The sequence below is a fragment of the Sparus aurata genome, chromosome 23 (genome assembly GCF_900880675.1).
Source record: "Sparus aurata chromosome 23, fSpaAur1.1, whole genome shotgun sequence".
Taxonomy (NCBI): Eukaryota; Metazoa; Chordata; class Actinopteri; order Spariformes; family Sparidae; genus Sparus; species Sparus aurata.
The window spans coordinates 19,697,009-19,712,245 of NC_044209.1; the positions used below are offsets into that span (position 1 = coordinate 19,697,009).

Consider the following 15,237-nt stretch of genomic DNA (forward strand, 5'->3'; position numbering starts at 1 on the left):
GAGAGGGTAAATAAATAATCGAATTTAAAAAAAAACCGAAACATCAGTCAATTCAACGTTTTGTTTCCCCAGTAGATGGCGCAATCCCCCTTAATTACAAGCGTTGAATGTAACCTGGATGTGGTGATTCCCGGAATACATCAATTAAACACAAGCACACACCCCTCATTGATTCAGAGATGTGTTTACAGGTGCCGTATCATTTGGTGTGTGTATCATTTGGCAAAGTAGTTGCCTTGCAAATGAATATATAGCAATAATAAGTTATTGTTATCATTAGTAGTAGTGATAGTAGTAATAATAGTATCATTCTTATTAAACGCAGTATTTACAAATTTCATGTTGCAGTCCTCGGTGAGACGATTGAATTCAATAATAGTTTCAGTATTACATAAGTCCCATAAGTTCAAATTGTTTTGTTTTGTTTGGGGAGAGTAAAGGAAGCTTTGTTTGGGGATTATGAGTCATGTCTCTACTTTTGTTTTTCATTCTAGTAGGCATGTCAATGTTGTGTTGATTGCCATGGAAAACCACATAACACGAGGGACACCCAGGCATGCTGGAACAGTGTCAAATTATTATGTATTATATGAGGGAACTCCCATATACTTTGTCTAAGTCAAAATAAATGGTATCCAGATGGTTGTGGCAGAGTCTGACGACAAGTTTCCACAGGGGCTGCTGAGGGGATAGCACTTTGCACTATGTGTAAACACAGTTTGTCTCCATGGAAATCCAGAGGTGGAGCCCTCATGGTAATCATTTCAAGGATACATATGCACATTGAAACCAAACCAGTGTTTTGGAATCATGAGTCAGGTCTCCAGGCAGTTAAAATTTTCATATACATACACTGCATATTAGTGAATACAATTAATCAATGTGATGAATGATTATTTGTTCTCATCCCAATTGTTTAGCATGTTTTCCCATTTTTAGCCACCAAATTCATGGCCCTCTATGGAGCTTTTTATAATAGTTGTTATAAGAAGCTAATTTATGATGTATATCAAATACTGTACAAAGCTGAGAGATGGAATCGAAGCATAGCTACTTTAAAGTAACATGAAAAGGTGTCACTGTGCCAAGTAATTGATGAATGATCATGAATTTGGTAAATGCTCATCCTTTAAACTGTTGCCTAAATGGGTCATCAAGTTAAATGCTGTTTAATATTGTTGAGGTTTGCAGCCATTAACCAGTGTTGTCATTATGTAATTATGCAAGGGAACTCCCGGATACTAAGTCTTACTCATTCAAATGAATGGCATCAAGATGGTCATAGAGTCTGAGGACAAGTTTCCACAGGCTTACAGACAGGGGTAGCCCTTTGCACTGTGTGTAAACAGTTTGTTTCCATAGAAATACAGAGGCAGAGAATTCACTTGTCCAGGATACAAACTTTCATCATGACGCACACTGCACATCATTGTGAATTACGCAAATGAGGTCAGTCATGCAAAGAGAAACTGGAAAATGTGACCTCTCCCTGTAATGTGAATCAAGTGCAAAATCACAAGTAAAGCCATGTAGAATATATTAAATCATCTTTAATAAAAATTACAAATAAATCAACAAACTTTACATGACACTTCAACTACAACTTCATAATAAAAAACATATTCTTTAAATTACAAAAGATACAATACTGGTATATTACTAAAATATTGCTCAGAGTCGGTACACGTAAATACCTGTAAGTCGTGTTTACATTTGTCATAACTGACACGGTGGCAAAAAATGTTTAATATCTAAAATGGTGATGCACAATATAGATTTTTTTTTCCATAACATGGCCATGACGTATAGTAACCTGATTGTCATGGCTGATGCGGATAAAATAACGGATGACTTTACATTTTTGTATTTTAAAGGACATTTTTAAAGTAATTTCTGCAGACCTGAGAGTAAAACAGGCGTAGATACAATGAGCAGAGATTGGATTTAATATTCCATCTCTAGCTATTCCAGCTCTAATAATATTTGCTGTGTTAAAACTCGCACTTTCACTCATACTTGACATTTTCCCTCCACTCTGAATGAAAATCATGTCGCCTTCCTCTGGAACCATAAAAAAGGCCCACACCAGCAACCACATGCTCCTTCTCCCTCTTCCTCATTCCGTTTATTGGCGCTTCACAAACCAATTTTGAAAAAGGTGCATACTACCACCTACTTTATTCGAGTGTGTAGATGTTGTGCTTCTTAATGCTATGAAATTGATTAGGCCACCTATCAATAATTAAAATTTCCCAGTATTGGGTTGATCATTTACTTATCCAATATTTATGTGCCTCCTGAATCTAAAAACTTCAGCACAGTGTTAACAAAGCTGTTAACGTGAGTGCGTCACCATAACAAATGCTTTCATTATTTTTCTTTATGACTAAGCTATGTGTGCTAGACTTGCCTATTAGACAAACAATGAAAGGTAATGTTATTTCAACACTGTAAATACTAATTAAGTTAGCCTTTTATTTGCTATTAATTAGGAGAATACTCCTTTATACGTGTATATGTATATTCTGATGCATATACATTAGGAGTCTTTGAGATTATCCCGAGGGAATGTGTCAACCCATTTCTGTGTGCGGGCTTTACACTGATCCCAGTCGTACAGAGGTCGGTACTGAAAGTGACGCAGGGCTTTGTCTGTGCGGACAGTGAAGGAGGTAGAGGCCACGGCCAAGGTGAAGCGGTTCAGCAGTGGTGTGTAGTTGTATACGGGGCTCAGTATCCACCGGAGCAGGTCATTAAACATGGCCAGGAACCAGAGGAGTAGTGCGGGTATGCGGATTCTTCGGAAGTTAAACTTGGAGAGGAATAACATGTTAAAGTCCTCGTAGCTCTTGTAGGGAGAGTCATCGTAGCAGAAGAAAGCTTCACCTCCCACCGTCCGCGGGCGCTCTCTCAGGGCTCGGGCTGCTAGTAAATGCATCCAGGCCACGTTGCCTAGTAACACAAACCACAAAAGAAGCAGGGATTACCAGATTGTATGAGGGATGGCGTTTTACCTCAAAAAAGGAATACTGATAATAGCAGTAAAATGCACTCGAGTGCCAAAAGTAATCAGTGTGAAGAATGAGTCCCTCATAAAAACTGTTGTTTTACACCAAGTAATTTATGGACCTCTATGGTTTTTTAATAATAATCGTTTATTAGAAGCTAATTTAAGACTTCACCAAATACTGTACAAGGTTTAGAGATGGGATTAAAAGATAACTACTTTTCAGAAAGAAAAAAAGTAGTAAGTCTAAAGAATGGTTCCGGTTTGTGCCAAATAATCGATAAATGACCATGAACTTAGTGTATGCCAATCTTTTAAATGTTGCCCAAATGTGTCATCTGGCTGAATCAAGACATTGTTTACGTTTTATGCCTTTAACCAGTGTTGAATATAAAATAATATCCAACTTAACTAGTGAAGTCAGATAATAATAATCAATTTTGTAAAAGAAACCATACTTCCCTTGTACAACACTTGAGTAAATGTGTTTAGTTGCTTCACCTCTGCCCACTTTACAATGACTTCATTAATAACGTCAGCTGAACGCTTGCAACAACTTGCAAACACCACCGGATGTCCTACGTACTAATAGTGAACTTGCACCCGCAGACGTTGAGGTTTCTCAACAGTAGATCCTTTCTTTGTCAAGTCTTTAAATATTAAGCTCCGTAACATCAACATCTATGGAGGGCTATGACAAATATATCCACCAGTTCATGTTGGCTGTTACTCATGCTCACACGCCAGATTAATGATGACTAAATTGGTCATAAGCAACAAATGATAGCATGACGGAATAAAAATGCTCATCAGATGGAAAGAAAATGTTGTGGCAGATTTAAAAATGTCAGCATCACATCTAGCGAGAGGCTTGTTTAATGATGTCTTCTTGCTGCTACTCCTCTAAGATCAGTGCTGGCTGATGGTTAGCATTGTCACAACCAAGAAGTCTAGATCAAACAATCTTCATGTTTATCATGTTATACCACCTTTCCACAGACCTTGTGTTTGTCAAGGGAACATCAGAGAGCAGCAGTCCTGACTTGGCAGTAGTGCGCAGTGTATTAGTTACAAAGATAGTTCATGTGAAACGCAGAGGAAGTGCGTGACACTTCTGCTTTTAGTCCTGGTGTGAATATAAGCCATCACACATGGCTTTTATCAGGTCCTCTTTTGCAACTTGGTTTACTCGCCTTTACTTTCGGAGATAAAAATAGAACAAAAGTTGTCTAGGATTCACGGGCTACATTAGCGAACTCTGACATATCTTGAAAGTTGTCACGTAAAGAAAGAAGTATTTTTACCTGCATAGACCCGTCCATGTTCAGAGTCTTCTGGGACACCCCCGATGATCAAGCCCCCTCTTTCTAAACCCTGCTTGTAGAAATCAAGCATCAGCTCGTGCCCCTCGCCGTAGATCCCCGTCGGCCTCAGAGAGCACGTGTTTAAACACTTTCCACCTTTCACCTGGACAGGAGAGGAAAAAAACAACAACAGCATGATGTTATTGTTAAGAGTGAGACAGGAGGCATCAATAAAACATTTGCACAGAGGGAGTCAAACAGTAGATTTCTGTGAATTTTTGGACTGCAGGAGTGACACCACAGCAAGGCCACAGAGGAATGATCGGGTATTTCGTGGCAAAGTTGCACAAGATATTCTCTCAAGCCCAAGCTGCAATCCAAGCGAGCACACAGTTACAAAACATTTACAGCCCTCTGATTGCGTTTCCCCTCTAACCTTAAGATAATAGAGTACAGAATTCAGAAATATAGACCTCCATATCATTCAGTGCTAAATCATTAATACGCATATAAGGAAGGCAATAAATATCTTTTATGTTGTACACCAGCAGCTTTTAAGGAATTCCATTACATCATTTTGGTTTTATGATTCTTACTTCAACACGGTTATTTACTTCTTAGTTTTCTCATTGTGCCATTAAACTCTACTCAGCAGTTAAAATGTGCTTTTAATAAATCTGCCTCACTCTGACTTTTCTTGGAAAAAGTTGGGACTCTGAAAGGGCTTATTCAAGATAATCTACAAACCGTGTTGTGAGCAGTTTCATGGAGGAACTAAAGTCTTTTTACTTTATCCCTGGACAAAAGGAAATGTGCATAAACTCAGGGACAAGAGGCTCGGGGAGTCAAATTTGATGGCATCTTCCTCGGCGGAGTTACTATAGTCAGCCTCTCCCTGCTTCCTCCTACACCTTGATTTGGTTGGCAGGTTCAGACATGACACTTCTTACAACATGGCTGATATTTTCAAAACTTGTCATGTCACACCAAGAACAATCAGATTGATAAATAGCCCTACATGTCAGAGTAAAAATGTGTATTTTTGATTTGAATTGTCCCTTCAAGAGTGTAAACATTCATTCAGTGTGCAGTTTTGAGCTTGCAGAAAGAAAACATAAGAAACCGTCATCGCTTATTTTTTCAAATGAAAACACAAAATACCTTCTTGCCATTTGCCTCTATCACCATGTTCTCTGCCTTCTTCTTGCTGATGGGATACGCCATTATGTGTTTTACATTGTAAGGTGTGTCTTCATTCCCTCTGTAGAAAAAAAGAAGAAGAGTGCAACAGTCAGAGGAACATTCAGGAGAAAGTGTGTTCTCTTGAACTCGCCACATGTATGAGAGGAATGCGTTTAGATAGCGCCAAGTGGAGAACTGGACCTCAGAGAGGAAACTTGCACAAAAGAGGGAGATGTCGTAAGATAAAAAGATCAAAACCAAAGAGACCCTCATGTCCCATCAGACATCTTTGCTTCCATCTCTTTCTGACTGCATTTGAAGTGTTTGGGCAGAGGCAGTCCTTCCAACAAGAGCAAACAAAGGATCATTCTTATGCTCTGACTTATTCTTGTGACATGACCTCAGACAGAAAGCCAACTATCGCTCTGTGCTGGGGCTGTGTACGTGCATACTTGAAAACACAAAAAACACACATGAAAACAAACGCGCACACCGTCTGGAAGAATGTCATGATTCCCGCTCACAGCAGATGGAGCCTGGAGGTTTGCAGTGTTTTTTACCTCTGCCTTTGGGATTTAACGTCCACGTCTTCTACCTTGCGTAAAGGACCATTCCACAGTTTTATGCATAATCTAATCCAATTGCTACGGATCATGTATATTTTGATTCAAAATACTGTGAATCTTTTGTTTAAAAGTTCCTTGGTTAAAGTGTGTTTTAATGCCCGTCACCATATAATAAAATATATATACCTTTTTTTTAACATGCATCTGCATGTTGATCAAGACCTGCTGCAAACATGTAACCACATGTGAAAACACTTGTATAGACTGTCTACAAAAGCTGGTTTGTCCATGTGCAACATTCTTGAATAACTGTCTCACAGTGTCACACCCTCCCTATACCTACAAAACACACTGCTTGGAGACAGAGTGTCAAACCATGTAGCACTGACTCACAAAACTGTTTGTTTGTCATAGCTGTTTATATCCTAAGTGGAGTTGTTTTTGTCACAGTTTCCTTTCATCCATGAACCAAAATAAGCATTGCTCAGGAAACATTGCACCCTTGAATGATCCAGACATCCTCAGAGGTGGTCATTATTCAGAAACAGCATTCTTCCACATGTCAGCAACGGTGGACTGACAAAGCAGCAGTTACCGCCTTTCACAAGTGGTTAGCAGGATAAGCTGTAAATTTGTACGTTCATGGATACAGTGCTAAAATACCATGCACATAGATTTCTTGCTTAACAAAATAAAAGCATGAGTGTTATATAATGGAGCTTCTTCATGCTTCATGTGTGACAGAGCAAGCAGGTCTATTTTTACCTAATGTCAGGAAAACTGATGAAGCATATCGGGAATTAAAGCTACAGGCATGTTGCCAGCTGCGGACGTGACGCAAAACATCTGAACCACATCAGTGTGAGGGAGATATAAAAGCCTGAATGTGGCTTTTCATTCCAGATTCTCTCTACCTATGAAGGACTTTAAAACTCCCTTGACGAGATCGCCAAGATACTGGATACTGTGTGTTGTGTGTCCAACCGTTCATATCTTTTCTGTACAGACCTTGTGTTTTGTCATGATGGTGCATTCAAGAGAACACAAGCGAATAGATACAAGATAGTGCCCACAGCAACGTAACTGAAATAGCCTTTCCAAAACGGGTGTAAAGTAAAGTCTAACCATGTGAGGTCAGTGAGGACCACTTGGACTTGGATGCTTTGACAGAGTTCAGAAACAAGTAAACAGAGTGACATTTTTTGAGCTTCACCTGACAAATGGTTCTCTGTTCATGTTGGGACCGATCACTTCCATGCTGCTGGTGTAGACCAGGGACTGGATGCCACACTCCACACAGGCAGTGATCACATTCTCCGTTCCTGACAAGAGAGAAAATACGGTGATTTAAGAGATGGAGAATTATGGTGTTGGTTAGATCGGACTGAATTCCATTGGGTGACGCATTAAGTTTCTCAATCTTTCATCGCAAGATAACTTAGCTCATAGCTCATTCGTTTAAGAGTCAAAAGAAACACACTGGAACACGATGTACAGGATGAAAGTCTTGAAATTGCAATTTGACGCTGTGCGCGAGGATAAACAGGAAATTTACTCAGACGAGGCATGAGATCCATATGTGTTCTGTTTAGCAGAGAGGAGAAAAAGATGTTTTCAGAAATCTGGTCTTCATTAATCCAACAGTGGTCGAGGTGGAAATAAATCTTGTCATCGCAAATCGGAAGAAACAAAATCTCCCATTATTGCATCTAAGGCCTTTCATGGCCTCAAGATTTCCTTTATAAGACTTTTAGACTGAGTAGCCTGAAGTCAACTTTGGGTCAGTTTAGAACATGCTGTGAAGTTGCATCTGGTGGGCTTTGGCAGAGGATTAAAAGAAGTCCTGATGATGGTGTGTCTGACTGTTCAAAGAATGATAATTGATGCTTTACACTTGCAATCTTAAAGACACGGGGGCAGTAAGAAAACAGAAGGCCTCCAATTTGAGAGCTTCAAACATGAAATAAAACATATTTCTACGCCTTTACGGAAAAGCTGCATAAAAACTCCTGATAAACAAAACAATATGAAAGTGGTATTAATGAGTCCTCTGACAGAAAATGTCAAAACAAAATTGCACGACTGCAAAAAAAAAAACAAGATTAAGAGTCAAAAGCTATGCTATGGTCTGTGTTCTTTGCAGCTAATGGGAATGTCATCAGTTCTGCAGATCTTTGGCCATGCACAGAAATGTTGTCAGTCATTGCCGTCATTTCACCTGAAGGCAAAAACATCTTCCGCATATCCGAATACAATCAAAAAGGTCTGTCCATTAAAGCTAGAAAGGAGGCATGAAATGAAAGTACTTGGTCAAACATTACTGAATGCCAGCTCAAAAAAGTGCTTGTTAAGAAAAAATCACTGAAAAATTGAAAAATACAACTGATCTTGCAAGTGCATTGCTTTGCCCTAGCACATCTGAAGACGCACTTGTGAGAAGCGACGTGCCTGAAGATCTGAGGCTGTGTGCTGGCTCAGAGTCGTTGGAATTTCTAGTATGTAGCTGGAAGCCAAAAACACAGCCTTTAATATCATCAGTTAAATAAATTCTGACTGGAAACCAGTGTCTGGATACGGTGTAGGAGTCAAGTGTTGTGCATGTGCAATTCTTGCTAATTCTGGGAAGGAGAGGGAGATTTTGTCTCTGAGACTGAAGCAGAGGGAGTTTACAGTAATATGAAACATAAAGTAACGAAAACATTAAAAAAACATTTGAGACCAACACAGGCAGGAGGATGACAAATTCTTGAAATATTTCTCAGCAGGAGGAACCACCCGCTTCTACTGAGTGCAACAGAGTTCAGAATCAAATTCCATCCCTTGGCTCCTCCGCTTTATACAGATGATATAATCGAATTCTGCAGACGGTTGATGACATTGGATGCATGAAAATAGACTACAAATTTAATTTAGCCGATTAAGTTCTGGCAGCAAAAACGCAAATGAGCAATGAGCAAGCATTTGCTGAATCACTGCAAACTATTCCAGACCAGACTTTGTACCTAGCCTGAACACAACCCACGAACAAAAACCCAGACAACAATATGTTGACTGTCATCGCCCTCTCTATCAACGTGACCAGTATATCCTTTTGTCTGGATCTAGATTAGCTCATCTTACATTTCCTTCAATTAAATGCCCCACTGTTAGTGTCATTTAAAGCATTTGGGAGTCTGTTTAAAACAGGACAAAAGGCTGTGGTGTTTCCAATCGCCCGTACAGCCCATTGCCACAGAGACCTATGAATCATACAAGTAATCAAATCCACCAAGGAATTTATCCAATTTATCCAACAATTCAAGTCTATGTTCCATTGTTTGAGCACTTGCACTTGGTGACATCTATTTTACTTTGGCTTAATCTCAAATACACTGCAGAGCACCAAATGTGGGTCAATCTGCACATTACAACTACAGATGTAAACATTTCAATACCAAATAATCTTGGCATTTAGGGGCTGCATGCACGATTCAACTCCGAAGGTTGTCCAAGTGTCCAATCATTACAATCCGATCTGTGTGATATCAATGTGATACTGCTTAAAGATTGACATCTTTATTTGTCAGATTAATAGGTAACATTTAAATTTTTTTGGCAGTCTGGCAGCATTCCGTGAAAACACAAATTACACCAGGACACCATGTTCCAGCAAAGGGAGGGAGATGTTAGGAAACTCACATCCAAGATAAGGCAAATATATTGGTGATTTGTGCTCAAGCCGCTCTGTGGATTGTAAATAATTTTTTTTTATTTCTTCCTTCCATTCTTTATCATGTTCACCATTTTGTCACTCATAGGAGAACACAAGTCCTTGAGAACCACCCGGGGCAGGACCGGGCGTGGACTTCCTCAGTCGTGCGATTTCCCAAACCTAAAACATTCAACAAACTGAACCACAAATTCATGTTTCCTTCCCATCCCTTTTACGTAATATCGTCTGCATCACCACTTCCTTGACACCTTACCGGTGACGTTGACGGAGTAGATGAGGTTCTCTGGAATTCTGTACCAAACGTCCACCAAACTGGCCGTGTGGATGACGACATCGGCCCCACGGGAGGCCTCCAACACACTGCTGTAGTCTGTGATGTCCCCTTGAATGACCACCACCTTTGTCCTCTCTGAGGGAGAAGCAGGAAGACAGTCAAAACCATGTTATACGTATGCAATTTGGAATGAGGGCTGTTCCAAGTTCCTCAGAACACTTCAATGGCATGCATGTACGCAATGGAAAAGGGCGGGGAGGGTCGACTCAGTTTGTTTACCAAACATTGCAAAACATCTTTTTGGATTGATCTGATGGAGGACAACACTGTCTTGCTTCAACGAGAACACGTACTACACATTTGCTGGAAATTCAATTGAGAAACAACTATGGATAAATGATAATAAAAAAAGATAGATAGATAAAAAAAAAACATGTGTTTACATGTATACATCATATCATTAGCCCAACTCTTCCTCACACTAGGCACATTCTTTGTGGGATTACATGAAGTTTTTCTCTTTAGAGTTGAGTCTCAGCCTCATTTATGAAGGTCTTGCACCTTTGGCTTATCTTGGCTCCCATGCACCCTGTCCTTGAGAAATGGTAAATAACAAGAGAAGACAAAGTCCTTTGTCTTACAAGGAACTCCATCTGGAGCTCGCCTTTCCCATCTTTAATTTTACTAATTACAAAGCTGTTCAATTATGTGTGGTTTTCATTAATTTAAATCAGCTTAAACACCAACTACATAAAACCACATACACACACACATAAGTCAGCGTTTCATTTTCCTCCTACTGACAGATAGGCCCCTAGAATGGGTGTGACTGTAAGCTTATCTCCCCTGTTGCTGTTAGCTGATCTCTTTGGGACCCAAAGTGTACTGCAGCGACAGCAGGCCTCAGTGCTGGCAGACAATAAATGATGAAAGCTGAACAAAGCATTTCCACAGTGGGAAAGAGGCGTCATGTGGTTGAGCACATTGCTGACACCGATGAGGGGAAAAAAGGCTTACTGTAGCTCAATGTAATGTGTAGAATGCATTCTCACCAGGAAGAAAAAAAAACTTAGCTGGCTTTTTAATTAATTCAGTAAGAGTGTTTATTTTGTTTCTCATGAAGTAACGACCAAAAAGCTGTCAGAAATTGCATGTGAACCACCTCAGGGCAGAACACCCTGGTTCCATGGAAAATCATATGATACAATCATATCATGTAGTACAGTGACAGGTTGTAACACCTGGCATCGGATGTGTAAGGGAGTTGGCTATGATGGATTCACAGCCCTGCTGTCATCTCTGCAGGTTGTCTTGGTGACCGTACACAATGTAACGGAAATTAATGTCACACTAAGTTCCTGTTGTTGTTGTTTTTAAAGCAAAAGACAGGAACACTAGCTTAACAGCTGATTATTGATTAACCATACTGGATGTTTTAAAATCCACTGCAATTATACTTTAATGTTAGGACTGGCTAACTAGGACTAGGACCAACGTTAGTGAGTAACCATGTAAATGAGCACTGAATAAAACTGACAATACACCACTAACATGCACAAGTAAAAAGTTTCATGAAGCCCCTTGATTATCTGAAACGATTCATGATGATTACGGAGGATCTTAATGTTTGCATAAAGGCTGAATTAAAAATAAAACAACACAGACCTCTAGAGCAGATCATTTTAAAGCCGAATTGAAGATAGACTCATGTAAACTTAGAAACGGCTTACATAGTATCATTAAAACGTGTCAAGCTTTGCCGATATGCCATGCAACTTTAGATTAACAGAAAAAGACATTGGGCGTCGGTTGTCACTAGCCGACAGCGTCCGCTCGGCTTACCTGTGCTGTGTTCCTTCAAACTGTAGTCTGGATGTTTGTCAAACACGCGGACCTCCACCAGTTTGTCCTCCTTTTCCAGCAAAACCCTCAGCAGATGCCTGCCGAGAAAGCCGGATCCCCCTGTGATCAGATAGACGAGACCCCGCCGGTCTTCAGACATGTTTGTACGAGTGTGGAGCAGCTGAGTCAGAATCCTAGTCTAACGTCCGACCTGCCACTTCTCCTATGACGACTGAAGCCTGTTGCGAACTGCACCAGCCTATAAGAGGCTCTATTGATAGCCAATAGGAGAACAGGGGGGAGGAAACACTTGCGAGTCAGGGAGTTTTGATCGATTGCTGTAATAGAAAAACGAAAGAAGGAAAAATGTTAGTAGTGGATTGATCACAATAACATTAACCCCACTTCACATTAAGACATAATCAATTAAAGAGTTATAAGTTGTTACTACTTGCTTTGTTATTGGCAAATTATAGTATTTGGTCAAAGTGCAGTTATAAAAACTTAGTCATCCATTTGTACATTTGCATGGATTTTCTCACTTTCTAAGAAACCCTGAAGTCCACTGTGAGAAATCATCAAATAAGTCCTTAAAACAACGTTTGAGGTGATCTGTAATGATACTGAATAATATATATACATCTTTAAACTCAACCCAGTCCCTCTTTCTTATCAAAAATACCAAATTATATGATTTTGAAGATATTTCCAAAGTTGAGCTACTGGGCACAAGATGTCTCCTACCTCCCTATAAAGAGCAATGTTTCCACATTGTGTATGAAAAATATTGGATCAGCATAATTTAGCTGTGACAAATCAGGCTTGCATGCCCGCCTCGTAAATTAGTCTTTCAAATAGACAGAAAATTGACACTTTCAGCAGTGAATGTGAAAACGGCTTTCTAGAGTCAAACTCTGCACATACATTGTTCTACACAGTGAAGCTCTGTGATAACAAGCAGGAAACAAATTTTGACTAGAGGGGGACTTCAATAAGTAAATTAATAAAGGCTTTTGTTACGATCCAAGATGAGATCCATATTTTTTGCAGACCTGTTGCAGAAAATGTGGTCAAACTGGAGTTTTCACAACCTGGCAACACAAAAGTTGTTCTTATTAGTTGCTTTGAACTGATCTCTAAAGCTTGAGGAGAGATCAGTTAGAATGTATAACCCTTTCATAAAGAGTACTTTGGTAAAATGTGGTTGAGACATCCATGTTTAAAAATGCATGTCTGTGTGAACCCACGGTTAGAAGTGTTCTGTGTATGTGTCGACTGAGCTTTATATCAATAAATACACTTGTGAAAAGGATCTAATAATAGTGGCTGTGTATATGAGGTCGGCATGCACTTGCAGCTGTTTTTTCATTTGTGTTACAGCTGTTCCAACTGAGCAAACACGCCTAGTTCCAAAAATGACAGCATAATATGAAAGATACAGCATAAAATGTGTCTCTTTAATTACATACAGTACATGCTGGTACATCATTTTAAGGGACATTAATCTGTATCCACATGAGGAGTCCCAAGATGTTCAGAGATGTAAAACCAACGTGTTTCTCAAACCTCAAACAAGCAAGGTTTAGTTTTTTTGTCAGTCCAAGCGAGTAATTGCAGATGATGGCTGATTTTCACTCAACACTCAAAGTGCTCTCTTCATTGGACAGATATCATAATTGGGTTTTAGAAGAATAAATGTGTCTGCTAGTTAGACTGAATCAACTGATGTAGTACCCAATATGAACCAATACTTATAGGTTACTCTTGGTCTTTGAACTGCTGCCAATTCACTGTCAAGGCCATTGCACGCTATCATTTGGAGGCCATATTACCGGTGAAAGGTCTTTCCTTGTCATTTAAAAAGGAAGCAGGTCAGCATGATGAACACTGACACCAAGCACGCACACTTTGTGGAGTTTTAAAAATACAGAGGTTGTTAGGGTAAGTGTTCCAGTAGAGGTTTAACAAGACCGAGATCTCACATCAGCATGCTAACATGCCAACAGAGACTAACACTAGCATGTTGGCGTTTAGTGTTCATCATCTCCCATTTGCAAAGTAGCAGTGAATGCAAAGTAGGAAACAGCCGGGTTATTCTTTAGCTTTAGACAGTGTACATTAGTCAGCAGTCAAACAAATGTAAATGCATCCTTCATTCATCCTGTGGGGGAACATGGATGTCTACTGAGAATTTCATGGCAACAAAAATAATATTTCCGTCTGAAACAAAGTGGTGGAACAATCAACGGACAACAGTCAAGGAGCTGCTAGCGTGGCTTATGAGATCTAAAAACTTCTCAGGTAATTTGCTTAACCTTGATGTGCAATTGAGATAAGAACAGCTGAAACATTAGGAGGCATAAACTCATTTTTTTACAAACCATGCCAATATCAAGATTCACTGCAACACTTGCTTTAGTTATGTGGTGAGGTTTGGGAACCCGGAATTCCTGTTGTGACTTAAGGGAGCAGTTAACTAATTTAGCATTGCACTCCCGTTACCATAATCTACTCAAGATGGACAAAAAGGATAGAAATCAATGCCACAATGGCAAATGTAGCTTTGAGTCTAGTCTGGTATACCTCTTGAAGCTCCACATCTACAGATCTATGTCATTTTCAAACTTGTGTTCTTCAGCCCCAACCAATGCCGCCTCAGATGACATCACATGAGGCAGATTGTCAGACTTTGCTTAGCTCCCTCTGAGGCCACAAACAGCTTATGACTTGTACACAAACTTCTAAACTTCGATGCATAAAATGGTCAGATGTTTGGCTCTCCTGTAAAACTTTTTACCTTCCCATGTCCTTGCAACATCCTCACCATGAGGCCAGAGGGTTTTATGTAGATGAGTGTGGTGGCTCTTGTCGATGGTATTTGGGAACAATTGCCGCCAACCCTACAACAATAGACCAGTAACTCTTAAGTTCAAGCACGGCTAATTGTACGTGACTATCAAGGAGAAATATCCTGCCGTTTCCAGTTTCAGCCAGTCTTCTTGTGACTCAGAGGGAAACTTTGAATCCCATCTTTAACAAAAACATATGAAGTGCTCTTTCATGACTTTAGTTCAGTTCTGGTAAAAAGTCCACCTCAGAATTACCAGTCTACCCAATTTTACTATAATGATACACCGGGCAGGTTTGGCGGATGTTTTGTCAGCCTGATGTTGACACATTTTTCAACCCAGGTCACCATCTGTGGCGTGCGCTTCAGCCTCTCAGCCTTCCCCGTCGTCATCTGGTGACTTATGAAATCTAGTGTTTGTAGGTCAGATTTCAGCACTTCCTCTCATGTTTCTCTCAACAGGAAGCATCAGAGTTGCAGGTGCAGAACAGGACGATTTCAA

The 15,237-nt window shown here is 39.9% G+C and overlaps 1 protein-coding gene across 1 annotated transcript; it reads right to left on the reverse strand.

Moving 5' to 3' along the window:
* Nucleotides 1-1,530: 1,530 nt before the first annotated feature.
* On the reverse strand, nt 1,531-12,128 carry hsd3b7 (hydroxy-delta-5-steroid dehydrogenase, 3 beta- and steroid delta-isomerase). Its single transcript, XM_030408087.1, has 6 exons — nt 11,888-12,128; nt 10,025-10,180; nt 7,273-7,381; nt 5,473-5,572; nt 4,312-4,474; nt 1,531-2,952 (listed from the first exon to the last, which is right to left on the reverse strand). The coding sequence occupies exons 1-6, from the start codon at nt 12,045-12,047 to the stop codon at nt 2,540-2,542; spliced, it is 1,101 nt and encodes a 366-aa protein (XP_030263947.1). The 5' UTR covers nt 12,048-12,128; the 3' UTR covers nt 1,531-2,539.
* Between the last annotated feature and the right edge of the window lie 3,109 nt (nt 12,129-15,237).

Coding starts and splice junctions, on each gene's coding strand:
- hsd3b7 (XM_030408087.1), bottom strand. CDS start 12,047: ATGTCTGAAGACCGGCGGGGTCTCGTCTATCTGATCACAGGGGGATCC. Junction 5,573..7,272: donor AACAGAGAACCATTTGTCAG/GTGAAGCTCAAA, acceptor TTTTTTCTACAG/AGGGAATGAAGACACACCTT. Junction 2,953..4,311: donor ACATGGACGGGTCTATGCAG/GTAAAAATACTT, acceptor TTGTGTTACTAG/GCAACGTGGCCTGGATGCAT.